The sequence below is a fragment of the Aethalodelphis obliquidens genome, unplaced genomic scaffold (assembly GCF_003676395.1).
Source record: "Aethalodelphis obliquidens isolate GAN/ISIS:26980383/991018 unplaced genomic scaffold, ASM367639v1 scaffold7, whole genome shotgun sequence".
Lineage (NCBI taxonomy): Eukaryota > Metazoa > Chordata > Mammalia > Artiodactyla > Delphinidae > Aethalodelphis > Aethalodelphis obliquidens.
The window spans coordinates 27,321,215-27,347,442 of NW_020837951.1; the positions used below are offsets into that span (position 1 = coordinate 27,321,215).

General features: G+C 37.6%; 1 protein-coding gene across 6 annotated transcripts in view; it reads right to left on the reverse strand.

The window, feature by feature from the left end:
* The window catches only part of SLC44A1 (solute carrier family 44 member 1), a 214,451-nt gene that overhangs the window by 69,566 nt on the left and 118,657 nt on the right, over positions 1-26,228 (reverse strand). For all 6 annotated transcript variants that reach the window (XR_003432562.1, XM_027105319.1, XM_027105321.1 and 3 more), the window contains exons 7-12: positions 26,126-26,215; positions 21,309-21,448; positions 19,928-20,114; positions 18,660-18,825; positions 17,571-17,727; positions 16,801-16,884 (exon numbers count right to left, since the gene is read on the reverse strand). Coding sequence is in view for 5 of the 6 variants with exons in the window: in XM_027105319.1 (XP_026961120.1) it covers positions 16,801-16,884; positions 17,571-17,727; positions 18,660-18,825; positions 19,928-20,114; positions 21,309-21,448; positions 26,126-26,215 (824 nt within the window). In the remaining variant the exon portion in view is untranslated. The remainder of the gene's footprint in view (positions 1-16,800; positions 16,885-17,570; positions 17,728-18,659; positions 18,826-19,927; positions 20,115-21,308; positions 21,449-26,125; positions 26,216-26,228) is intronic.

Sequence of the window (26,228 nt, forward strand, 5' to 3'; positions counted from 1 at the left end):
CAAAAGCAAAAACAATTTTTCATCAGTACATGTAACCTTTAAGATTTAAACCAAACATAGTTAAAGCATAGCTTGTGAAACTAGTTCACAGTTAAACCCATGGCTTTGGTGAGGTACAGATTTAGATTAAGCTCAAGGAAATATGAGACATTAAAAAAAAAACCTGATAGGGTAACGAGAGCTTCTCATTTAGCCTAGCTTAGGTCCTTTAAAAACACTAATATTTATTAAAACACACATAAACCTTTCCAATATCCATTAACTTCTTCCATGTATTAGTAAATCAACCATAATTTAAACTTTCCTAGATATCTTGGGTTCATTACCATGCATATCAGTGATGCATTATCACCACTTCAGTGATGCTTTAAAAGCTGCACACACACACACACACACACACACACACACACAAAGCCATCAGATTGCTGTGCTGCTTTATCTGGAACCCTTCCTCCTTGGTACTTTCTTCTATGCTGTCTTATCTCATAGTTCTTGCAATAGACAGCTGTTTGCTGCCGATCTTATACCCCTCCCTCCTGGGGCAGGATCCTAAATTCCCTTTAAGAAAACAGACCTTCCCCATTCTCTTGGAGTCTGAGTGAGACTGACACTACCTCCAGCTCTTGGGGTGGGCCTTGGTTGATGTAAGCCAATCAACATGTTCTACCTACAACGATTCAGGGGTTCGTACATAAACTAATCAGAGCCTATGAAAGTAAAAGATGTTCCCTGGGGCTTCCAGGGGGAAAAAAAGAAGTTTCCTTTCTCTTCCATAGGTGCTCCTGACAGAGCAGCTCTCTCATTTTTCTGGACAGCAAGGTGTGAGGGTATGAATTGCCATGGCTGTTTTGCCAACATAATGGAAGTCAGAACAGGGAGAGGAACCAGGTACTCGCACTGGGTGACAATGTTTGCAAGATTAGGAACTAGCCAGATTCTGGACTTCTTAGTTATTGAAGCTAATACATTGCTAAGAATCTCTCCCTTCTTCTCTCTCCCCCACCCCCTTCTCACTCTTGCTCTTTTATGGGCCAGACTGAGTTGGTTTTCTGTCCCTTGTAGTACTGAGGCCCCAGCTGACATACTTTTATTAAATCATACCTGCTTCTGCTGCCCCATGTTTTCCTTGACCACTCAGACTTTTTCCTTCTTTTTTACATTGCATTCTAGAACAGCATTGGCATTTTCAGGGAAATGTGAATAAGTAACATAACATGAAATATGTCTGAGTCTTAGAAGGGAACGTATACGTACTTTGTAACTAAAACTTACGGTTCTAACCAAGAGGGAGGGAACCCAGCCCCCCCCATCAACAGCCAAGAGGATTAAAGTTTTACTGAGCTCTGCCCACCAGAGCAACAGTCAGCTCTACCCACCACCAGTCCCTCCCATCAGGAGACTTACACAAGCCTCTTAAATAGCCTCATCCACGAGAGGGCAGACAGCAGAAGCAAGAAGAACTACAGTCCTGTGGCCTGAGGAACAAAAACCACATTCACAGAAAGATAGACAAGATGAAAAGGCAGAGGGCTATGTACCAGATGAAGGAACAAGATAAAACTCCAGAAAAACAACTAAATGAAGGGCAGATAGGCAACCTTCCAGAAAAACAATTCAGGATAATGATAGTGAAGATGATCCATGACCTCAGAAAAAGAATAGAGGCAAAGATCGAGAAGATGCAAGAAATGTTTAACAAAGACCTAGAAGAATTAAAGAACAAACAAAAAGAGATGAACAATACAATAACTGAAATGAAAACTACACTACAAGGAATCAATAGCAGAATATCTGAGGCAGAAGAATGGATAAGTGACCTGGAAGACAGAATGGTGGAATTCACTGCCGTGGAACAGAATAAAGAAAAAAGAATGAAAAGAAATGATGACAGCCTAAGAGACCTCTGGGACAACATTAAATGCAACAACATCCGCATTATAAGGGTCCCAGAAGGAGAAGAGAGAGAGAAAGGACCAGAGAAAATATCTGAAGAGATTATAGTCGAAAATTTCCCTAACATGGGAAAGGCAATAGCCACCAAGTCCAGGAAGCGCAGCGAGTCCCATACAGGACAAACCCAAGGAGAAACACACTGAGACACACAGTAATAAAATTGGCAAAAATTAAAGACAAAGAAAAATTATTGAAAGCAGCAAGGGAAAAACAACAAATAACATACAAGGGAACTCCCATAAGGTTAACAGCTGATTTCTCAGCAGAAACACTACAAGCCAGAAGGGAGTGGCATGATATACTTAAAGTGATGAAAGGGAAGAACCTACAACCAAGATTACTCTACCTAGCAAGGATCTCATTCAGATTCGATGGAGAAATCAAAAGCTTCACACAAGCAAAAGCCAAGAGAATTCAGCACCACCAAACCAGCTCTACAATAAATGCCAAAGGAACTTCTCTAAGTGGGAAACACAAGAGAAGAAAAGGACCTACAAAAACAAACCCAAAACAACTAAGAAAATGGTCATAGGAACATACATATCGATAATTACCTTAAACATGAATGGATTAAATGCTCCAACCAAAAGACACAGGCTTGCTGAATGGATATGAAAACAAGACCCATATATATGCTGTGTACAAAAGACCCACTTCAGACCTAGGGACACATACAGACTGAAAGTGAGGGGATGGAAAAAGATATTCCATGCAAATGGAAATCAAAAGAAAGCTAGAGTAACAATACTCATATCAGATAAAATAGACTTTAAAATAAAGAATGTTACAAGAGACAAGGAAGGACACTACATAATGATCAAGGGATCAATCCAAGAAGAAGATATAACAATTATAAATAAGTATGCACCCAACATAGGAGGACCTCAATACATAAGGTAACTGGTAACTGCTCTAAAAGAGGAAATAGACAGTAACACAATAATAGTGGGGGGCTTTAACACCACACTTACACCAATGGACAGATCATCCAAAATGAAAATTAATAAGGAAACACAAGCCTTAAATGACACAATAGATCAAAAGATTTAATTGATATTTATAGGACATTCCTTCAGAAAACAGCAGATTACACTTTCTTCTCAAGTGCGCACGGAACATTCTCCAGGATCGATCACATCTTGGGTCACAAATCAAGCCTCAGTAAATTAAAAAAAACTGAAATCATTTCAAGATCTTTTCTGACCACAATGCTATGAGATTAGAAATTAATTACAGGGAAAAACGTAAAAAACACAAACACATGGAGGCTAAACAATACGTTACTAAATAACCAAGAGATCACTGAAGAAATCAGAAAGGAAATCAAAAAATACTTAGAGGCAAATGACAATGAAAACACGATGATCCAAAACCTATGGGATGCAGCAAAAGCAGTTCTAAGAGGGAACTTTATAGCTATACTAGCCTACCTCAAGAAAAAAGAAAAATCTCAAATAAACAATCGAACCTGACACCTAAAGGAACTAGAGAAAGAAGAACAAACAAAACCCGAAGTTAGCAGAAGGAAAGATCAGAGCAGAAATAAATGAAATAGCAACAAAGAAAACAATAGCAAAGATCAATAAAACCAAAAGCTGGTTCTTTGAGAAGATAAACAAAATTGATAAACCATTAGCCAGACTCATCAAGAAAAAGAGGGAGAGGACTCAAATCAATAAAATTAGAAATGAAAATGGAGAAGTTACAACAGACATGGCAGAAATACAAAGCATCCTAAGAGAATACTATAAGCAACTCTATGCCAACAAAATGGACAACCTGGAAGAAATGGACAAATTCTTAGAATGGTATAACCTTCCAAGACTGAACCAGGATAGGAAATATGAACAGACCAATCACAAGCAATGAAATTGAAACTGTGATTAAAAATCTTCCAACAAACAAAAGTCCAGGACCAGATGGCTTCACAGGTGAATTCTATCAAACATTTAGAGAAGAGCTAACACCCATCATTCTCAAACTCTTCCAAAAAATTACAGAGGAAGGAACGCTCCCAAACTCATTCTATGAGGCCACCATCACCCTGACACCAAAACCAAAGATACTACAAAAAGAAAAAGAAAATTACAGACCAATATCACTGATGAATATAGATGCAAAAATCCTCAACAAAATATTAGCAAACAGAATCCAACAACACATTAAAAGGATCATACACAATGATCAAGTGGGATTTATCCCAGGGATGCAAGGATTCTTCAATATATGAAAATCAATCAATGTGATACACCACATTAGCAAATTGAAGAATAAAAACCATATGATCATCTCAATAGATGCCGAAAAAGGTTTTGACAAAATTCAACACCCATTTATAATAAAAACTCTCCAGAAAGTGGGCATAGAGGGAACCTACCTCAACATAATAAAGGCCATATATGACAAACCCACAGCAAACATCATTCTCAATGGTGAAAAACTGAAACCATTTCCACTAAGATCAGGAACAAGACAAGGATGTCCACTCTCACCACTATTATTCAACATAGTTTTGGAAGTCCTAGTCATGGCAATCAGAAGAGAAAAAGAAATAAAAGGAATACAAATTGGAAAAGAAGAAGTAAAACTGTCAGTGTTTGCAGACATGATACTATACATAGAGAATCCTAAAGATGCCACCAGAAAACTACTAGAGCTAATCAATGAATTTGGTAAAGTTGCAGGATGCAAAATTAATGCACAGGAATCTCTTGCATTCCTATACACTAATGATGAAAAATCTGAAAGAGAAATTAAGGAAACACTCCCATTTACCACTGCAACAAAAAGAATAAAATACCTAGGAATAAACCTACCTATGGAGACAAAATACCTGTATGCAGAAAACTATAAGACACTGATGAAAGAAATTAAAGATGATACCAACAGATGGAGAGATATACCATGTTCTTGGATTGGAAGAATCAATATTGTGAAAATGACTATACTCCCCAAAGCAATCTACAGATTCAATGCAATCCCTATCAAATTACCAATGGCATTTTTTTATGGAACTAGAACAAAAAATCTTAAAATTTGTATGGAGACACAAAGGACCCTGAATAGCCAAAGCAGTCTTGAGGGAAAAAAACGGAGTTGGAGGAATCAGACTCCCTGACTTCAGACTATACTACAAAGCTACAGTCATCAAGACAATATGGTACTGGCACCAAAACAGAAAGATAGATCAATGGAACAAGATAGAAAGCCCAGAGATAAACCCACACAACTATGGTCAACTAATCTATGACAAAGGAGGCAAGGATATACAAAGACAGTCTCTTCAATAAGTGGTGCTGGGAAAACTGGACAGCTACATGTAAAAGAATGAAATTAGAACACTCCCTAACACCATATACAAAAATAAACTCAAAATGGATTCAATACCTAAATGTAAGGCCAGACACTATAAAACTCTTAGAGGAAAACATAGGCAGAACACTCTATGACATAAATCACAGCAAGATCCTTTTTTGGCCCACCTCCTAGAGAAATGGAAATAAAAACAAAAATAAACAAATGGGACCTAATGAAACTTAAAAGCTTTTGCACAGCAAAGGAAAACATAAACAAGACCAAAAGACAACCCTCAAAATGGGAGAAAATATTTGCAAATGAATCAACTGACAAAGGATTAATCTCCAAAATATATAAACAGCTCATGCAGCTCAATATTAAAGAAACAAACAACCCAATCCAAAAATGGGCAGAAGACCTAAATAGACATTTCTCCAAAGAAGACATACAGATTGCCAAGAAGCACATGAAAAGCTGCTCATCATCACTAATTATTAGAGAAATGCAAATCAAAACTTCAGTGAGGTATCAACTCACACCAGTTAGAATGGGCATCAACAGAAAATCTACAAATAACAAATGCTGGAGAGGGTGTGGGTAAAAGTGAACTCTCTTGCACTGTTGGTTGGAATGTAAATTGATACAGCCACTATGGAGAACAGTATGGAGGTTCCTTAAAAAACTAAAAATACAATTACCATATGATCCAGCAATCCCTCTACTGGGCATATACCCAGAGAAAACCATAATTCAAAAAGACACATGCACACTAATGTTCATTGCAGCACTATTTACAATAGCCAGGTCATGGAAGCAACCTACATGCCCATCAACAGACGAATGGATAAAGAAGTTGTGATACATATATACAATGGAATATTACTCAGCCATAAAAAGGAATGAAATTGGGTCATTTGTTGAGACGTGGATGGATCTAGAGACTGTCATACAGAGTGAAGTAAGTCAGAAAGAGAAAAAAAAATATCGTATATTAACGCATGTATGTGGAACCTAGAAAAATGGTACAGATGAACCAGTTTGCAGGGCAGAGTTGAGACACAGATGTAGAGAACAAATGTATGGACACCAAGGGGGGAAAGCCACGGGGGGGTGGGGGTGGGGGTGTGATGAATTGGGTGATTGGGATTGACATGTATATACTGATGTGTATAAAACTGATGACTAATATAAACCTGCTGTATAGAAAAATAAATAAAATTCAAAAATTCAAAAAAAACCCAAAAAACTAATACTAAACTTTCTTTGGGTTATTTGTATGGAAATATGTTAATATAAATGTTTCAGACATTACATGAGATTCCTAGAAATCTTATATGTTCTGGTATAATGTTATAAGTCATAATTCTAGTTATTACTTTAAAATGTATATCTCAGAAATAACTAAATTTCCTTGTCAACTGCATTATTATGAACTTTCATTAAACCTTTAACTGTGGTCATTTTTAAGTCTTTTGTCATTTACACACAATTCTAGGTGTACTCTGATGGTTTTGCAAAAATGTTCCTATAAAAGGGTTTCATCTTCAAGGAATGCATGGAAAAGACTCTGGCAAGTACAGGTTTCTGGTAACTGACTGTACTGTTGAACTGAATGAATAAGCATTTTCAGAAATCTAATGGAAAACTGATGAGTTCATAAAAGTGCTAACAAAAGATCAAGATGAAAAAAAAATTACATGGGACTGAGTGAACTGATGAGGATGATTATAATTTTTGTGACTTTCTGCTTGAATAAAAAAATGTGAAAAAAATACAATGATGTATATATTCATGTATACACATTTAGTGATTTATGGATTTGGTGTTTTTCATCATTCTAATAATAATTTCCTTTTGACAAAAAAAACCCCAGAAAACTTACGGTCCTGAGAAATTTTGGTTTTGTGCTGACTTAAGAAATTGTTGGTGAGTCCAAAATATGGAAGTTGTTGGAAAACTGCAGGACACGAAGGGCTTACTTTACACTGTGTTGTCTGAAAAGTTTAAACATTGAGCCCAGGAGAGATGGTCTTTAATTTATGAATGTTCCAACTGTACGCGTGTTAGTTATTAAGAACCTGGTATGAAGATGAGGTTTGAGTTATCAAAAATTTAGCTTGCCATTATATGCTTAATTTTATTGGTTAAAAATGCAGAACTTTTCAGGGCCAAGGAGAGAGTACTGTACTGAGTAGGTCACTACTTGTGGTTCATAAACTTTTTACAGTAATGGAGCAGCAAGAAATTATGTTGCTCTTTGAGAAATACAGTATGATTTTGATATATGAAATTCCATCATACAAATTGGCATAACATCACAATATATTACTATATCAGGTTTGTAGGTCTTCTTATCTTGAAAGTTAATATATACAACATTTTAAGGAAATCATACTATTAAATTGTCCTGGTAACATTCATTTGCTGCTTGCTCACTTATACTGTCATCTGCCAGTGTTTCCTATCAGTTAAAAGGCAGCAGGCACCTAACTGCAGTGGTTCACATTTTTTCATCTTCTACAAAGCTTCTTTTGAAACATTTTGCCAAAGGCCTCATGACATCGAAATAAACTATACTTTTGATCTTGTATAACAGTAACTCGGCTGAAAAATGATAAAGAACTTCCCAAGCCTGATCTATTCTCAAAGAACCCAGATTAGTTCCCACTTCTCACCAGTTCCCTATGTACTCAAGAAAAAACCCTATTTAACAATTTATTCTAGAGAAGAGGTTTTCAAACTACCACCTGTGGGCTAAATCTGTACTTCTGTACATAAGTTTTATTGGAAAACAGCCATGTTCATTTGTTTACAAACTGTTTTGGCTGTTTCCATGTTATGATGGCAGAACTGAGCAATTGTGGCAGGGACTATATGGCCCACAAAGCCAAAAATATTCACTGTCTGGTCCTTTGCAGAAAAACTTTGCTGACCCTGGCTCTAGAGTAATGCCAAGAATCAATACCAACCTCACTTACAGTCTAGGGAACCCACCTTCTCATCCCTTTCGAAATACAAACCACATTTGCTCATTTCCAGTCTATTAGTACCTTTTCCCACAACTTCCAGACTTGTAGCATTTTTTACTATAATTCTTCAGTTCAACAATTGACAAATGTCCTTGGTGATCTGAGATACAATTTCCCTGAAGAGAAAAACCTTATTTCCCCTATTCTAAGATATGATCCAGGGGCTAATAAGCCAGTTATTTAATAAAAAGTTTTCAGAGGGAAATACCCTACCATATTAACTATATACATACTATATATATGTATACACACACACACACACACACATATATATATATAATTAATGCTGATGTAAAAAAACATCATTATAATGTCTAGAATCAAGGGTATTGGATGACCCATTTAAATCAACTAGGTGTTGTCTTAAACCCCACCCCCTCAGTGAGGACGAACAACTCTTAACTATGTTGCTCTCCACTTTCCACTTTGAACATGACTTTCCTTGAAAGAAGAGACAGAAGCAAGAGAGGATCCACACACCTCGAACCTCTCTTCTCTGTTATCATCAGACCAGCTGAGTCTAGGAGCAGACCCAACACTTCCAAACTAAACTACAAAAGTTTTTTTTGCTCTCATTAATTTTCAGAAGCTTCAGTTCATTTGACAATTATTATTCTTCCTCTGCTGCTTCTTTCTTCTCTCCCCCACCCAGCTCCACCCATTCCATCTACTTTTAGAGCAAAAGGCTATTTGTCGACATGAAAGGAGGCAATAATGATTTCTTTTCTCCACTCCTCAGTTCCAGGGTTGGATATTCTCATAGAAATTTAGCCTTCTTGGCAATATTCCTACAGATCTATGCAACTCCTTTATATTCAACCTAACTGAAAAAAGTAGGTGGGTATTTTATAAACGTTTTCCCTCTCTCAAGGCAGGAAGATGAGCTGCATGTGATACACAAAGGTCAAGATGACCTCTTCAGGAAGAACAATGTGCTAAAGATCATAGCAGGCCATTGAAATTTCCCTCTGGTTCTATACCTCTTAGTCTAAAGGATTCATGCTAAGGTTCTCAAGAGATTCTGAGTCCTTTGTAGCTTTCCCTAACTGTTCTCTGAGCTTTCTGCAGACCACTTAGTTAAGATTTTTAGAGCCCACCCACCTGCTTCCCAGACCGCCTTCCTGATCTTGAGCTAAACTGCCCACAGACAGGCATAATGATTAACATTTAGCCTGTGCACAACATCTGCTCAGGCAGGGCACAGGCTTAGAGACTATTCAATTCTCAGAAGCATGATAAAAGATGATCACCATCCAGGAATCTTTTTAAAAGGATGCCTGTTAGTCCAAGTGGTCCCTGGTGTGTGCATTTTTGTGAAAAAGTACTGGTCATGTGGAAGAAAATATGTTAGGGCAGAGGATCTCCAGGCAGGTAACCCAGGCCTGCCTGGCCACCAGTCAGAGAACAGCGTCTACATTTTTACACACTTTCTTTTGTTCACTGAAGGACCTAGAAATTCTCTTAAAGTTTAAAATCTTTACACAATAACTCAATTAATATGGGCAAGCTAGACAGCAATGGTAGGAAAAGGGGAACAGTTATGTACAACTTTGTGGATCATTATACATTAAATAAAGGAAATGGTAAGTAAAATGATCCCTTTCTTATTTTGAGTGAGGGAATGGAAGGGGCACAAAGTCCAATCTATACCATATATTTCATTCAGTTTGGTTGCAAATATTATTTTAAGGGCCATAAGAATTAAAAGTATGTTGCAAACCTTAATTTAAATAGATTGTCTTTAAAACCATCACTTACCTTAGTTTATAGCATGAAACATGAAAGTTTGAGATGTTTGCATATTCTCTATAATAAACTATACTTTAGTTTTCTTTAAGTTTCACAAAAATGTATATACAGTTGACCCTTGATCAACGCAGGGGCTGGGGTGCCAACTCCCCCTCACAGTCGAAGATCCGCATATAACTTTATACTCTATGTTTTCTGTGATTCCAGCATCCGTGGATTCAACCAACAGTGGATTGTGCAGTACTGGAGTATTTATTTTAAAAAATTTGCGCGTAAGTGGACCCGCACAATTTGTTTTTCATTCTATGTTGATTTCACTACATTAGCATATTAAACGACACACCTACCCATGCCAGTACTGTACATTAAGGACCAAAACAGGATAAAAAGGGGGTGGCACCCCACCCCCTCGAAAAAGCCCTGCCCCTCGCTTGGTAGACTAATGCATGTGCCTCCCCATCATCAGCCTCACTCCTCCTCCCTTTAAAATTAAACCCCTCTCGCCAGGTGGGCGAGTTCATCTGTGATGGACCCACACAATTTAAAACTATGTTGCTCAAGGGTCAACTGTAGGACACTGTGCATTGTCATGGTAAGATCTAGGTAAACTTAGACTAGAAAACTTCCTCCACCTCTAGGTCATGTGATCTGCCACAAGGTACCAGGCTCAATTTTCTCATGTATAACAGAGGAAATGTGTCTTCCTTTCAGAGTTGTGTAGAGAAAGTGATAATATATATGAAGTGCTTTGTATACTATCAAGGATTTAAGTAGGTGCTCAAAAAATAACTCCCACTCATACTATGTAGAGAAAAGCTTTATAATCTTAAGAGCTTATCGGCCAGAGAGCAGATACCCTCCAGTGTTAAATGTACTATCTTCAAGTGGAGTCAAAGTAAATCAAGGCCTGAGTAATCCAATGCCCAAATGTAACAGATTCTAGTTGTAACAATCTTTCTACCTAAAGTGAATTCTATAGGTTAGATTAGATGTACCATAACTTTCCTGTCACATTAAGATAAGCACCTGCAGAAACAAAGAGCAGTTCACAGTTCACTCTGTTTATCTGCAAAACTCTAGCACCTATGCTGTAAATATTTAATAGCTTATTTTAAAAATCTAAAGCTCTTTTTCTGAAGTCAGCTATATTTTCCACATTGTTTAGCATTGAAGTATGGTTTGGGATTATGGAATTTCATAGTGTGCTGCACAATGACTTTGGTCTACCCTGCCTCCATGTAAACACTCCTCTCTATTATCCTCTACATTCTCTAAGGCAGTGGCAACAAACTGGTGGCCTACGGGCAACTGACATTGTGGGGTCCAAAGACAACACAGTGTTTGCTTTGGCTCACTCAGAGTTATTCTTTTCTTTATTAGTTGTCAACATTTTAATAGCAGGAGATAAAATGCAAACATCCAGAATTCTGGCTTCTCTTAGAAAACTGGAAGAGTTAGAAACTGTCTATAAATTCTCACATGGCAAACAGTATCCCAGAGCTAAGTAGTGATGGCCCTCTTTGGATGGAAAGTGACCATCCAGTTGATCACTCTCTACTGCTCCCTATTGCTTTAGACCCTGGCTGCTGCACTCACTCACAGAAGTGATGTAACGGACTTCAACCGGCCCTGCAGGGGTTTGTGTTGTCCAGTCCTGCTCCAGGATTTTGACTGTGGGTTGCATGCTGACATCAGGAGTTGACAGCAGAAGAAAGGATAGGAGGAAAATGATGCAAAGGGACCTTAACTAACTCACTGTTAACCATTTCCAGAGAGTACTACACAAAACAGAACTCCAACTGAGAGACTCTGCATGTGAAGTGTGAGCCACAGTGCACGGCACATGGTAAGTGCTCAGTAAGTGTTAGCTGGCATTATAATTAGTATTACGTTTTCAATGTACTCTATTGAATACTCTAAAGATAACCTCAGAGAATAAACAGGTGACTTGACAAGAAATCTTTGAAAAATAAGAATGAGAGATTTGCATCACAGGATACTTGAGATATATAATGAAGTATAATTAAATATTCTAGTACTGTACACCTGTAACTTACATAATACTGCACATCAACTATACTTCAAAAAATTTTTTAAATTAAAAACAAACAAACAAACAGTGCCAGTAGAAGAATAGATCAGAAAAGAAAGCCCAAAGATAGACTCAAGTATGATATGTAAGAGTTTAATACACGATCAAATTGACACTTCACAGCAGAAGAAAGGATAGATTAATCACTAACTGGTCCTGGGATAACTGATTAAATCCCAGATAAACTAAAAAATTTTTTTTCCCTTTTAAAAAGGGGGAATCTTTAAAGGACTATATGAAAAAATGCTAGAAAAATTATTTGATCCTGAGGTGGGGAAAGCTTTTCTAAGTATAAAAGCCAAGTAAGAAACCATGAAAGAAAAGTTGAACAGAACTGACAAGAGAAAATAAAAAATATAACTGCTGCACATTATAAAAACGTAAAAGAAATTAACTGTGGACAGTACCATAGAATAAGATTCACCACTCACTGAGCACATGCTTAGAGCACTGTAGACTCTCTTCATCCTCACGGTAACTGGCACTACAGATACTCTTGTTTTTTAAATTTATTTAATTAATTAATTAATTTCTGGGGCTGCGTTGGGTCTTCGTTGCTGCGCACAGGCTTTCTGTAGTTGCAGTGAGTGGGGGCTACTCTTCGTTGCGGTGTGCGGGCTTCTCACTGCGGTGGCTTCTCCTGCTGCGGAGCATGGGCTCTAGGCGCGCAGGCTTCAGTAGTTGCAGCATGCGGGCTCAGTAGTTGTGGCTTGTGGGCTCTAGAGCACAGGCTCTGTAGTTGTGGTGCATGGGCTTAGTTGCTCCGTGGCCTGTGGGATCTTCCCAGACCAGGGCTCAAACCCGTGTCCCCTGCATTGGCAGGTGGATTCTTAACCACTGTGCCACCAGGGAAGTCCCACTACAGATACTCTTATTAGCTCCATTTTACATATGAGGTTTAGAGCTTATCAGACATTAACTGAAGTGAAATACTGCAAACTTTTTCTCAAAGCTAATGATAAGTATTTTAATGAAAGTGGTAGGTAGTTAGACATGAGCGGCTCCTCGCCCTGTCCTGGACGGGGTCATCTTTCCCTCCCCGACCTGGACACGGGTGATCAGAACATGCCCAGAGATCTTCCCTTTTTGCGGTCAAGGACCGCTACGATTCCAGCCTTATGAAGACCAAACAAGACGAACCCGCCAGCACAGGCTGACGCAGGCTCACCAAGACCTAAAAGGTGCCTCAGAGTAAAACCCAGGGTTCATTATGCCGTATTTATAATAAATTAGCATTGCGGTTTTTGCCCATGTCCCCCGGGGTTTTGCTTGGGTGTTTGTGGGTAAGCGCCTGCGCACAAAGAGAAAAGTCATATAACCTAAAGCTGTAAATCACCTCGGCAGTCAAATGACGCAAGACACAAGGAGGGACTTTCCACCACTCTGAAAAACCAGCCCTACGCCCGTTGCGGGCTGCTTCTGATTTCTGGACGGACTGCTCCCTTTCTCTCTCTTGGGAGGATATTCTCGCTTTGCTTAATAAAACTGCTGCTGCTTAAAACTGCTCTATGTCTCTCGACTGAGTTCTCTCCTTCGGGAGGTCCAGGACAGAGGAATTGCCGTTTGGCCGGTAACAAAAGTGTTATGTTAGCATGGTGAGATCATGGGTGATGTTTTGTTCTTGTCTTGGTTTTCCAAACTCTTCAGTATCTTACATTACATTTATTTTTACAGAAAATAGATTCATTTGTAGAACTACCTTTTGAATTTTCTTTGTCATAGCTCTGTTATCTTAGAGTAAAACATAGGGAGTTCTTTATAAAAAAATAAAATGCGGTGGAGGGAGAGCGATAACAACACTTACTAGGTATCTACCAAGAGTTAGACACTGTAAGAGCTGATTTATCTGCATTATATTTCATCCTAACCTAAAGCCTGTGAGGACAGGTATATTTTTCTCCACTTACTGAAGAAGAAAACTGAGACTCAGAGCTTTCACGGAGTTTGCCAATTACACTGCTGGGGACTGAAACACGTCTTCAACATCTGGGCTCTCTTTATTGGGCCTCCCCCCAATTATCCACTGTACCTTCTCCAACAAGGCTATAAAAGTGTGGGCTCAATCCTATGTGTATGGGAAAAGGAACTTCATTTTCAGAAAGCAATGATAAATACAATACAGGAGACAAAACGAAAGGTGTGAGTCGACTCCATCATCTTGGGGCCAGCTATGGCTTCATCTCTAGCAGAGCACTAAGCTTACAACTGCCGAATGTGTGTGACAGCACTAAAAATGTCCCTTCTTGCACTAGTAGATCATACTCTTATATCCTGTTTTCTCAAAGTTTAGAAAAGTTTCTGGAGCTCATTTATTCAGTACCACCATGACCCCTATCATCTTAAACACTTCAAACAGATGGGTGCCTATCCAGCTCTGAAACATTTCACAGGAACAAGGGTTAAAAAATTCCACTGGTAACTCGTATTTATGCTTAACCTGTCACGGCAGGAAGTATGCTAATGTCTTCAATATGTTGACCTCATTTCAAATAAAATTCCTATGAAAACAAGAGACATGAAGCTCCAGTGGTAACCAGTTCCCATATCACAACGCTTCATATTCCCAAAGAGAGCTACCAGGTATGAGTTCAGAATCACTCTCCCTAAACCTTTGCTCCCATATTTGATTTACTACTATTTTGATGCCTCCCTTGAATCTTCAGACATCATGCCTACCTAATGAGGATGCAAAATGGACAAAACCTATAAAAGAAAGACCAACTTGTAATTTGTATATACATCTCAGGACTGCTGGGACTAAACTGCTGACTAATGTTTAGTTTGGAATGAGCTGAAAACTTTGGATGTTTGCACCTGGTTACTGACCATCTTGACATGATGTGATTTGTTTTCTTCCTGTAGTATAACTGCACATACCCTTTTTGAGATTCTTAGAGTTTTATATCACTGTCTCAGTCTTTTTTAGTCCAAATATTCATTGATTAATCATTCATTCAGAAAACAGTTAAAGACCACCTACTGTATACCAGGCACTGTGATAGTTTCTGGAGAAACAAAAATAAGTCTTGCCTTTAAGGACGTAAAAGTCTAAAGGATGAGATGAAGTGAACAGACAACTCCCATAGAGTGTCCTTAGTGTTTTCACAGAGGTATGAACTGGTGTTGTAGAAAGTCAGAGGAGGGGCTGGGGTAATGAGGGAAAGTTGCTTAGAGGTGATGCTCAGGAAGAATCATTAAGGATCAGTAAGAGTCAGTCAAGCATTGGAAGGAAGTTATTCCCTGAACATTCTGGAAACTGCGAGAGCAAAAGGTGCCTGTGGGAACTGAAAACAGAGAGCTGAGGTTAGCCCATATGTCTGAGAATAAGCTATTTAGTGACAGATACAAATGTAATGATGATTATCTTTAGTGCATCCATCAACTTTTTTGATGAAGATGACTTGGTCCCAAACCAAATTTTAAAGGACATAATTTTTCAGAATGTTGTGGTTGTTACTAATTATTTTAATAATAACCTTCCAAATGCTTTACATCCATAGAGTATGATGAGCTACAAGAATGTATTTTGCTAATGAAATGTCATATCTACTTTATCATATTAACCATAAAACTCCAATAAAGCAAACTCCAGGCAAGCTCGACACCATCACCATTGGACTCCTACCCTTTGACTACCCGTGAGTGAATGGAAAGTGCAATGCTACCCTGCAATCACTTAAAGGTAAATGGTGAGAAAGTCAATTTTTATCTTTGGTCCATTAGATGAGGGCATCAGTACATTAGAATTGATTTTCAGCGACTGGAGAAAAGTGGTTTAAAAAAAAAAAAAAAACAAACAAACCCAGATGAACAGAGTATTTCACAGCGAGAGTCCTACATGCTCACATACAGAAAGACCCACTCCGCTAAGAACTGTTACCCCATAAGTATCAATCCCTCCATTTGACCTTAGAAATAGCACTTCCTTTGATAATATTTTCCAGGCCAGTATCATAGTCTTCAGCAGTTAGACAAAAAACAAAAACAAAAAAAACCCCACGGCCTACAGAGCATGCTAGTTTTGAACAATAGTAGACAGTTGCAAAAAGGAGCAAGTGTCACAACAGCTTTTCACTAAAGCTTTCAAAAAGCATTAAAAGAATTAAAGAACTGTGGCTAGCGTAGACAGATTCTCAGAGAAAATCAAAGATGAAAGGATGTGAATTAAGGGATAAGAGATAAATGTCTTTCCTGAAAGATGGACACTAATAATATTTTATCAGTGTACTACAATTAATTAATAATAAGCCTTGGTAAGAACATATGTTACGTTTAAAAACAAGAATATGATTGAAACAGTTATACGTGATCAAGGTACAATGTATAACACCATGAGAAAAACAAAACATCTTTCACTTAAGCTCAATAACTTTATCTTGGAAGAAGAAACAATGAACCTATCTTTGAAAGTGAATGTTAAATGTATTTTTAAAACATTTTACCTTGGCACCAGGTGGGGGATGAATTGGGAGATTGGGATTGGCATATATACACTAATATGTATAAAACAGATAACTAATAAGAACCTGCTGTATAGCACAGGGAACTCCGCTGTACAGTAGAAATTAACACAACATTGTAAAAAAACTATAACCCAATTAAAAAAAAAAGAAACATAGAAAGGATATGACAATTAAAAACAAACAAACAAAAAAATAAAAAACCAAAAAAACATTTTACCTGATTTAAATAATTTAGGCACTTTTCAAGACACCAAAGGCAACAAATGCAAGATTTCAACACACATCGAGCACAAGCATTTTCCTGGAAAGAATGAAAAATGGAAATAATTAAAGACCAAAGAATCAAACCATATCATATAGAATATTCTAAATTTTAGAAAAATAAAAATTAAGAAAAATCACAACCTATGCTTCAAAGCCTCCACACTCACCCTTTTTCTCCTCAAAATGTAATGGCTGAATTATTTTTAATCAGTTCAATTCAACATTTACTTAGTACCTATTGCATACAAGATATAAGGTATATAAGACCAACAAGGAACTTATAATCTAGTAGGGGAAAAAAAAGCGCTAAACATAACAACAATTAGAATCAGAATATGATATAGATACTAGTGCTATGAGAGTGGAGAAGAGAGAGAGAAGACATCACTTGGGAGGTGAGAGGACTCGGGGGAGGCTTCTAGGAAGAGGTGGCATTTGAGCTAAGCTATGTAGAAATGCATGGTATTTCTGCAGTCAAGGACAGAAAGGAGGTTCCAAGGAAGAAAGCGTGTTGAGTCCACACAGAGGAAGAGAAGCACAGGACATTTGGGGAAACTACAGAGTGCAAGAGTGGGAGACAAAAGGAAGAATTAGATTCTATTAGGCAAGGACTTTGAAAAAAACATTTGCACTTGGACTTAATATCGCTGGGAACTTTGCTACATGCAGAACTGAAGTTCTGGAATTTGCCCACAGAAAGTCCAGAAAAGGGTTTTTCCTTACCTTTCCTTTGAGCTGACTGTGAATGTACATAAGGATCATTCGTGGAATTTTGACTAATGTGATAATGAAAGATCCTTTCGCCACAGTACCAAGGTGATAACGAATAAGGCGATTCACCGATGCCAAAATAGGTGTAAATGGCAAATTCCTTTTATCCCTATATAAAAGACCAAGATGGAAACACAGAGATGGTTTAGAGTCCAAAAGAGTGAAAAATTAGTTCATTTTTCTTATTCTAGCTCTATGACAAAATGGCAAAGTAATATAAACGCTACAGATGTACCATGTAAAATTAATGCTTCATTTCTTTATGGTAGTTTCATGGGGTTCTTATGCTGTAACACTTTAAGTTAAATAAAACTGTGCTTTGAAAGCTCTTATTAGCAAATAGTTATGGGGTTAATTGTAGAATCAGATAATGGAACTTAAAAAGATGTTAGGCCTGGCACCTCATTATAATAGAAAACTATAAGGCCTATTGTAGTGTATACTCAGCTATGAAGTTAGGAAAGGAAGTCACAATATTTGTTCTGATCCATACAAATTAAAAAGACTTGTTATCCTTTGATGGACGTTTATATAAAGCAAAAGTACATAAGACACTACTACAAGATTCGTTCTTCTGCTAAATGTAATTTAAGTGTAGCATGACCTGCGGTTCTAATTAATTTTTTGAGAAAGCTACAGAAGAGTATAAAGAATAAAATAATAACCTCCCATTTTCCTACCTCACAGAATGATCAACTACACATTTTGTTATATTCACTTCCAATTACTTTTTAAAGAAATGGAACTCTTGCCGGTCTCAGTTCCATTTCCTTTAGACAAAACCACTTAGATGATCTTAAGTTTTCTTTCTTTCTTTCTTTCTTTAATTAACCTACAACACTATGTTAGTTCTGGGTGTACAACATAGTGATTCAATATTTCTATACATTACAAAATGATCACCACAATAAGTCTAGTTATCATCGGTCACTATACAAAGTTACTATCTTTCTCTTCCTGACTTATTTCACTTAGCATAATACCCTCTAGGTCCATCCATGTAGTTACAAGTTAAGTTTTCTGACAAGTATAAATTCTCACCTAGTAAAATAGTATGTTACCACAGCTCCTGCCACAGTCATCTGTTGACAGGCTAGAATAAATTCACTGATCCAAATCAGACCCACCACATGGTACCACCACATGTATTGTAGAGGCCCAGAAACTTTGAACTCCACAAAGCCTTGGTCATTCTGAACAGCGCTGCCTAGGAAAATATCAAAGAAGGAAAGAAGGAGCACATAAAGCATAAACCAATAAGTATGGCTATTAAATCTAAGAGATTAATCTAATTTCCAACAATATGTCCCTATCCCCAAACCACTGACTTCATGATCACAGAGCTATTACATTAAGGGACCCTCAAAGCCATCATATATAGCTTTTAAAAGTTGTTCTATTTGAATATAGATTTTTGTTTTAATATTTATTTATCTATTTGGCTGCACTGGGTCTTAACTGCGGCACATAGGATCTTCGTTGCCACGTGCGGGATCTTTAGTTGAGGTATGTGGGATCTAGTTCTCTGACCAGGGATCGAACCTGGGCCCCCTGCATTGGGAGCTCAGAGTCTTAGCCACTGGACCACCAGGGAAGTCCCTGAATATAGTTCCTACCACATTATCAGTTATTTAGTGTAGGCATGAATTTTCAAACACTTCAATTTTTTTCCAGAGGTACTACTTGTCCAATAATTATAGACCTAAATTATTAGCAAAGTACAGAAATTAATATTATTTTCAATTGGTGATGGTGTGCTGAATGGCCAAAGAAGTTACATATAAGCTTACTATCCTTATACCACTCCTCATAACTAATTCCATTTAGACATACATAACCTTTGATATTAAGTATGGCTACAAGCAAGTCTGGGAGTCTAACTGTGAACTGTATCACTGCTAGCTCCACATAGGTTCAGGTCATTTCCAAACTAGAAAGTCCCAAGGAAGCAAGTTGATCTTTGGCTATAACTGGAGTTTGAGGCAATTCCAGAGCAGCACTGCATTCATTAGTTCATCTTAGAATGAATCCAAATGTCTGAGTCAGTACAGGAACTTACTTCAAATCCATAACCATCTTGAAACTGGATATGATTTCAGGCCCTACCTGGTTTAGACTCACTTTGCTGGGATGTTCTAAAAATCATGAACGGGGAATATGTTATTGAAGAGCCATAACCATTGCTAATTCTGATGGTTGTTAGACCTTAGTCCATAAATGTCTTAAGAATTATACCTCTCTGATGTTTTAAAATATTTTAATGCAAATCAGTTTCATTACTAAAAGAAAGAAGTAACATGTCTTCTTACCGGTAGTGCCGAGAAAGAGAAGTGTCATGATCCAATACACCCAAAACAGGACGAGAGCAAGGAAAGTCCAAAAGGGTTGGAAGACTAGCAGTGGCAAGTGAATGAAAACCTTGCCAGCCACGTGGAACAAGGCGATGGTGAGAGCAACCCGCTTGCGCATGACTAACATTATGAGGAACAAGATAACCTGTAGGAGAGAACAGATGGAAAGATTCCAGCTACTGTTTTAAGCAGTAAAAACAGAAACTGAACAATGGTGGAAAATTTTTAACATAACCATTCATTCCAAAATGGAGATGTATCATTCTCTGAACCCCAATAACGCTTTAACAGTCTGTATCTCTCTTGCAGCCCTTATTTTTCATTATATATTGAAAATGTCTTTTAAAGCTAAACATAAAAGAGTTTCTCAATTTATTAATATATCCTAGATGTATTAATTCTTCTACTTTCCCTTTTTCCACTCGTTATGAATCAAAACGTGTTGTTTGTCATCAGGATGAGACTCTTAATTTATTTAAATAGATACATGCTTGCCACTCTGAAAATGGGGGAAAAGACGATATGCTATGACCACAAAAGCACAGAGAACTTATACCTCATCTCCCTTGTTGGAACAAAAGCACCTTACAAGCAGGGTCCATGTCAAATTTATCCTTTGTCACTCCCCACTCTGCCCTGGCACCTGGCGCAGAGAACTGTACTTAAAAGATGATTAATAAATATTTGTACAACGATAGCAAACAAAAATCTTTTGGCACCAATGGTTTTACAATGGCTTTATTTTTAGTTTCTAATGCTCAATGAAAAGCTTGGGATTGCTCCAAGAAGTGGACTGAGATTTTTTCCCCTTTTTTCAGAGAGGAGAAGGAGATGAACCAAAGATATGAATATAGATTATTGAACCACATGTTAATGAATAATTTTACTGCAATTCTTATAATAATTATACTAGTTAGTGAAGCTCACCTCTCTTTTTAAAATAATGTTGTTAAAAGTTTAAAAGGGAAAAATGGGAAATACTTAGTGAATACGTAGATGGAATGACACTAGGTAGCCTATTTCTTAATAGACTTTTCTATAATTACACTATCTCATGACAATAAGATGTATGTTCTTACTAGAAAATGATAATTAATACTCTAGGTGAAAATTCCCTCTCAAAAAGCAGGCAGCACAGAATAAAATGTCACATAAAATAGCACTCATCATTTAGGGGAGCCTTCTGAAGCCTTCTGAGTATGTCATACACTGTGGGGCAGAGATTTCATCCAATAGGGATCATGGTTAGGCATGCAATGGCTAAGCATGAGTTTCTGCTTCATTAATGATCTAGAAATTAAAACATAAACCTGAAAGATACACCAAGGCCTGTACTCACTGTGAACACTGTAGCTGAAATGGCATAGATGAGGAGGGCCCGAAGATTGTCTTCAGCTACCTGAAGCTGTTCAGGGATAACTGTTTCTTTGGGAGACTTTCTTTGCTTTGCATATAGCCACCATAGTACACCTGTGCCACCTGGAGACAAAAAAAAAAACAATTGTTTTTGCAATAACTGGCACAAGAAAATGTGTAACATAAATCCTCAATTTTCTGGCCCCTTCCTATACATCAACGTGGACTAACACAGCAACAATCCATTTGGCTGGGATGTGCGTGGCTGTAACTTTTTGCCAGCATAAGGGGAACGCCAATGACTCCACTTACATCTTCCACATTAGGCACTTACAAATCTCTCACTGTATCAAATAAACTTCCTTTAACTGTATTTATTATCAACTCTGAAGCTGAGAGAGAGCCAGCAAGGACAGACACCCCTGAGAGGAACTGGTCACGAAGAGAGCCTCAGCGCCTGCTTAAACTAGGGAGCCTACGGGAAGCAAGTAAGGGTTACAGAAATCAGCAATGAAGCTGAGGAAGGCAAAGATCTTCTCTGTTGTACAGTAACCCTAGTGCCTAGTGAGGATACACTCATGCAGTTGATGAAATATCTGTACAATGAATAAATGAAGATCAAATGAGTAGTTCCCACCAAAGGTAGGAACAAAGATAGGAAATCTTTTAGCTAGTGGGAAGCAGCCGCATAGCACAGGGAGATCAGCTTGGTGCTTTGTGACCGCCTGGAGGGGTGGGAGGGAGGGAGACGCAAGAGGGAAGAGATATGGCAACATATGTATATGTATAACTGATTCACTGTGTTATAAAGCAGAAACTAACACACAATTGTAAAGCAATTATACTCCAATAAAGATGTAAAAAAAAAAATAGGAAATCTTTGATAGCTGGAGAGCGGTGGGCACTAGGGATGGGAATTTTTATCTCCATGACTGGTTCAGAGATTCTGAGATCTAGACTGAAGAGGGAGGCAGACCTGCCTCCATATAAGAGAGCTGCTTTGGACACCTTCATTCAACCCATTCGACAAACACTTTGAGTGCCTACAGCACCTACTGTTCTAGGGGCTGGGGATAGAGCGGTGAAAAACCAACATCAACTCTCATGCAGTGTACAGAGTAATGGGGAAACAAAAAAAACAAGGAAACAAGTGAAAATAGAGTATATTAAATCTAAGAAAAAAGCTGCCAGTAAGGGATAGAAAGTGCTAGTGCTGGGAAAGCATTACAATTTTATATAAGCAAGGCCTCACTGGGGTGAGACGATATTGGAGCAAAAGAATCAAAGACAGGGAGAAAGCCATCTACGAACCTATCTAAGAGTGTTCCAGGCAAGAGGAAACAGCAAGTTCTAAGATGCTGATACGGGCCATGCCTGGCAGGCAAGAAAAGAGGAGGCCACTAGAGCCACAGCAACGAGCAATGGGGAAAGCAGTAAGAGATGTGTGCAGAGAGGGAGCTGGGCACCAGGTCATACTGCAAGGCCTCGTAGGCCACGGTAAGGAAACGGAAGATTCAGAGTAGAGATGTGTATGTATCGGTGGATGAGATGAATGCCTGGGAGAGAAGCAACTGGGCTGAGATCTATGCAAATCAACCAGACCTCCATGTGCACTCAGGTCAAGAGTGAATAGTGTCAAAGGGAAATTCCAACTACCTGTCGGCAAATATTAAGCATGAATTTTTCTTCTATGGAAGATGATTAAACAAACCAAAACAACCATGAGTCTACGAAGAATATTTCAGAGAAAGGGAAAGGCTACTTCCATTTTGGAATCATGAAGGTACAAGAAAACTGTTTGGAAAACTGTTTAATATCCTCAAAAAATGGGATAAAATACGTTCTCTACAAACAGAAATAAAAAGTTGAGAGAAAGCCTGAAGTTCAGGAAGATAGAATGAGATAATAATGATGACATCAAGGGCATTGTTCATAACATCCACAGTAGATATCATTAATTAAACATTTAAACTTGTGCCAGGAATTAGCACAAAGAGTTGCAACCACATTTAAATACAATGCCATTAAGTGGGTATTATTAGCTCCACTTTGCAAATGATGAAATTGAAATTTAGGAAATTTCAGCAGCATGCCAAATGTCACATACTTGGTAAGTGGGAGAGCTGGGATTCAAATCTACTTTTATTATAAAAGCTATCCATCTGTTATGAACTGAATGCTGTGTCTCCCCAAAACCCATCTACTGAAATCCTAATCCCCAATATGGTATATCTGGAGGTGGGGCCTTTAGAAGATGATGAAACCATAAATGTGGAGCCCTCATGAATGGGATTAGTGCCCTTATAAAAGAGACCCCAGAAAGCTCCTTCCCTCTTCTGCTACGTGAGGACACAGCAATCAGATGGCCGGAAACAGGAAGATGGCCCTCACCAGATGCCGAATCTGCTGGTGCCTTGATCTTAGACTCCCCAGCCTCCAGAACGGTGAGAAATAAATGTTTGTTGTTTATAAGGCATCCAGTCTTGTGGTACTTTGTTACAGCAGCCCAAACTGACTAAGACATCGTCTAAACACAGAATTAGATTTGAAGGCTACAAACTGAAATGAAAGGGAAGATGGCTGAGAGAAGGAAGACCTACAAATAAGATGAAATTGGGATAACAAAATTAAGTAGTCAAGTACAGACTGACACCAAGGAAAACAAAATCAGTGATATGGTAGATAAACTTGAAGAGTTCTTCCTCAATGTAAAGAAAATGACAAAAGGATTAAAATGATAATTTAGGAGATGATAGCAGGAGAGTAAGAAGGATCTTAAAAAGAAAACCACCAGGATGGAAACAAGAAACAAGTATAGAAATAAAGTAAACTTTTCAAAGTTGAAAAAGATTCCCCCAAAAAAGAGATCATAGGCAAACTGAGTTAAGATTCTGAACTAGACAAAAATTTTAAGTTGTAAGGATAAGTTAAAAATTATATAAACATCTAGGTAAGTGAGATAGGTTATGGGCACAGGAACAAAATTTAGACTGGTCTCAAAGTTCTTCTCTGAAATGAAGTACAGACATAAGGCAATATACTGTATCTTAAGACTTTTATATGCAACAAATTCAATATTCACATGTGAAGGCAAAGGCAATCTTAGATAACCAAGAATTCAGAATATTACAACCCATAAGTCTTTCATGAATAAGTTACTTGAACTCAGATTCCAGTCAAAACAAATATGAACTGAAATTTAGAACTCAAGAATGAACTTTTATAAAAACAGGACCAGTGTAACTGAATCACTTTGTTGTACACCTGAAACTAACACAATACTGTAAATCAACTATACTCCAATATAAAATAAAAATTAAAAAAAAATAAAAATAAAAACAGGACCAGTAGTTCTCACTAAAATCAGGACAGGAGAACTTAAATAAATATAATTATGAAACTCCTCAAGGCAAAGGTAAGCAAAATTCTTTGAAAAGGTATAGTACAACAAATAATATTTTACGTTTAATAATAACCTGAATAACGAACACTCAGAATATTTAACAAGAGCTAAAAAGTGCGAGTGGGCAGAAGAGAGTAGGATTAGACAGGAAGGAAAGTTTATGCTAAATTTAAAGGGGGGGGGGACCTCAACAAGTATTGTTTCATTTCAGCCTTTAATAATTATAGAATTCTAGACTGAAGAATATTTTATGAAAATGTATGGGTTACCAACTGAAGAAGTGAAAATAAAATTATACCATCCAAAGCCAGGGTGAAAATAACCAAAGAAAACACAATTCCATACAGCAAAGATAGGGAAAACAAAATAAGGAAGCATAAATTTAAGGAAAACATAAAACAGATGACATCAGTAAGACCAAACATACCAGGTAAACGTAATGGTGGCAAATTCTCCTACTGAAAGAGTTTCATATTGGGTTAAAACGTTTTTATACTATATACAAACACACACACACACACACACACACACACACACACACACACACATGCATACATATATATATGAATATCAAGGTCTGGATTCCAAATGCTAACACTGGTGAACTGAAGGTGGGTCCCTATAATTATGACATTTTTAAAGGCAAAAGTAAATACTCTTTAAAGAGAAGATGTAGCATGTGAAATAAAACTTTTATTTTCTCTCCTATATTTCTATTTTCTACCATGGAAGTAGTTAGATACCATGAGTAGGTATGACATTTATAATTGGGAGGGGGAAATTTTTTTTAAGACAATAAACACAGAAAACCCAGAAGGTTTCATTAGAAACACTAAAATGAAAACAAAATAGAATGTCAATAGACAGAAAAATGAGTAACAAAATTTTAAACACACGCCCACCCCGACAGAGTTATCCTGCCAGGAACACTTTTCAACCAGAAAGAATTTCAACACCTTAGAATGGCTGATTTAGGCCTTAAAAAAGTGCAAGATAAAAAGAAAGGGTCCCTTCATTTGCCAGGCAGGGAGCACTGGAAGAATCAAGTGAAAATTCAAAAGCAGGAGCAGAACAGAGGCTCAATTCCTTTCTTTTCAGTTGTACTCTCCCCCTCCAACTGATATTGACAGAAAAACGTTAGTCCCCTTTTAAAAATATCACTTGCTCTCATTCCAAAAGCCACTGACCTTCCCATTTTATTTGATTTAGTGATCTCACAGTGAACTAACTTAAATGTAATCCACTTACCTGTCTTTACATTTTATCAATGAATTCACAGGCCTTACAAGAGGAAAATTATTTAAAATAACCAAAACAGTTCTGAATTGAGGGATTGTTAAAGGCAAACTTGAACTCTCAATTCTAATTACTAAAAAACAAAGGAATAAGCAGCTTACCAAGTGAACCCAGGATGAGCAGAATTGTTAAGATCCACACAAGTATTCTTGATATATACCTGATTATCACCATCAAAATCATGGACAGAACTGCAGGGAAGAT